General features: G+C 55.4%; 1 protein-coding gene across 1 annotated transcript in view; it reads left to right on the top strand.

Moving 5' to 3' along the window:
- The window catches only part of LOC119586980, a gene marked incomplete in the record, with an annotated part of 81,895 nt that overhangs the window by 46,078 nt on the left and 35,476 nt on the right, over positions 1-341 (top strand). The window contains 1 exon segment of the mRNA XM_037935722.1: positions 54-233. Within this exon segment, the coding sequence (XP_037791650.1) occupies positions 54-233 (180 nt within the window).

A 341-nucleotide genomic window follows, 5' to 3' on the forward strand; every position in this document is an offset into this window, starting at 1 on the left:
TGCGCCCTAGCAAAGTACATGCCTTCGCCTTTACCCCCGATCCTCCTGCTCAGTTCGACGGCACGCTGGAGACGCCGTGGGAGGACCTGGAGCGCTCTACGCTTCGCCTGGAGGGGAAGGCCCAGCAAGGCGGCTACAGGAACCAGCTGGTGTTGGAGGGCGCCGGGAGGGTCTACCAGGGCACGCTCTTCCTGAAGTACCAGAGTGATGACGAGTGGGACGTCAGCGTCGAGGTGAGGGGGGATTTGTTTTTTATTAATTCGTTTATTCCTTTATATTTTGGTCTTTTTTGGGGGGGAGGGGGGGAGCATATAATTTTCGTTTTAGGCATAGTTTGCATT

This window comes from Penaeus monodon, chromosome 22 (assembly GCF_015228065.2).
Source record: "Penaeus monodon isolate SGIC_2016 chromosome 22, NSTDA_Pmon_1, whole genome shotgun sequence".
Lineage (NCBI taxonomy): Eukaryota > Metazoa > Arthropoda > Malacostraca > Decapoda > Penaeidae > Penaeus > Penaeus monodon.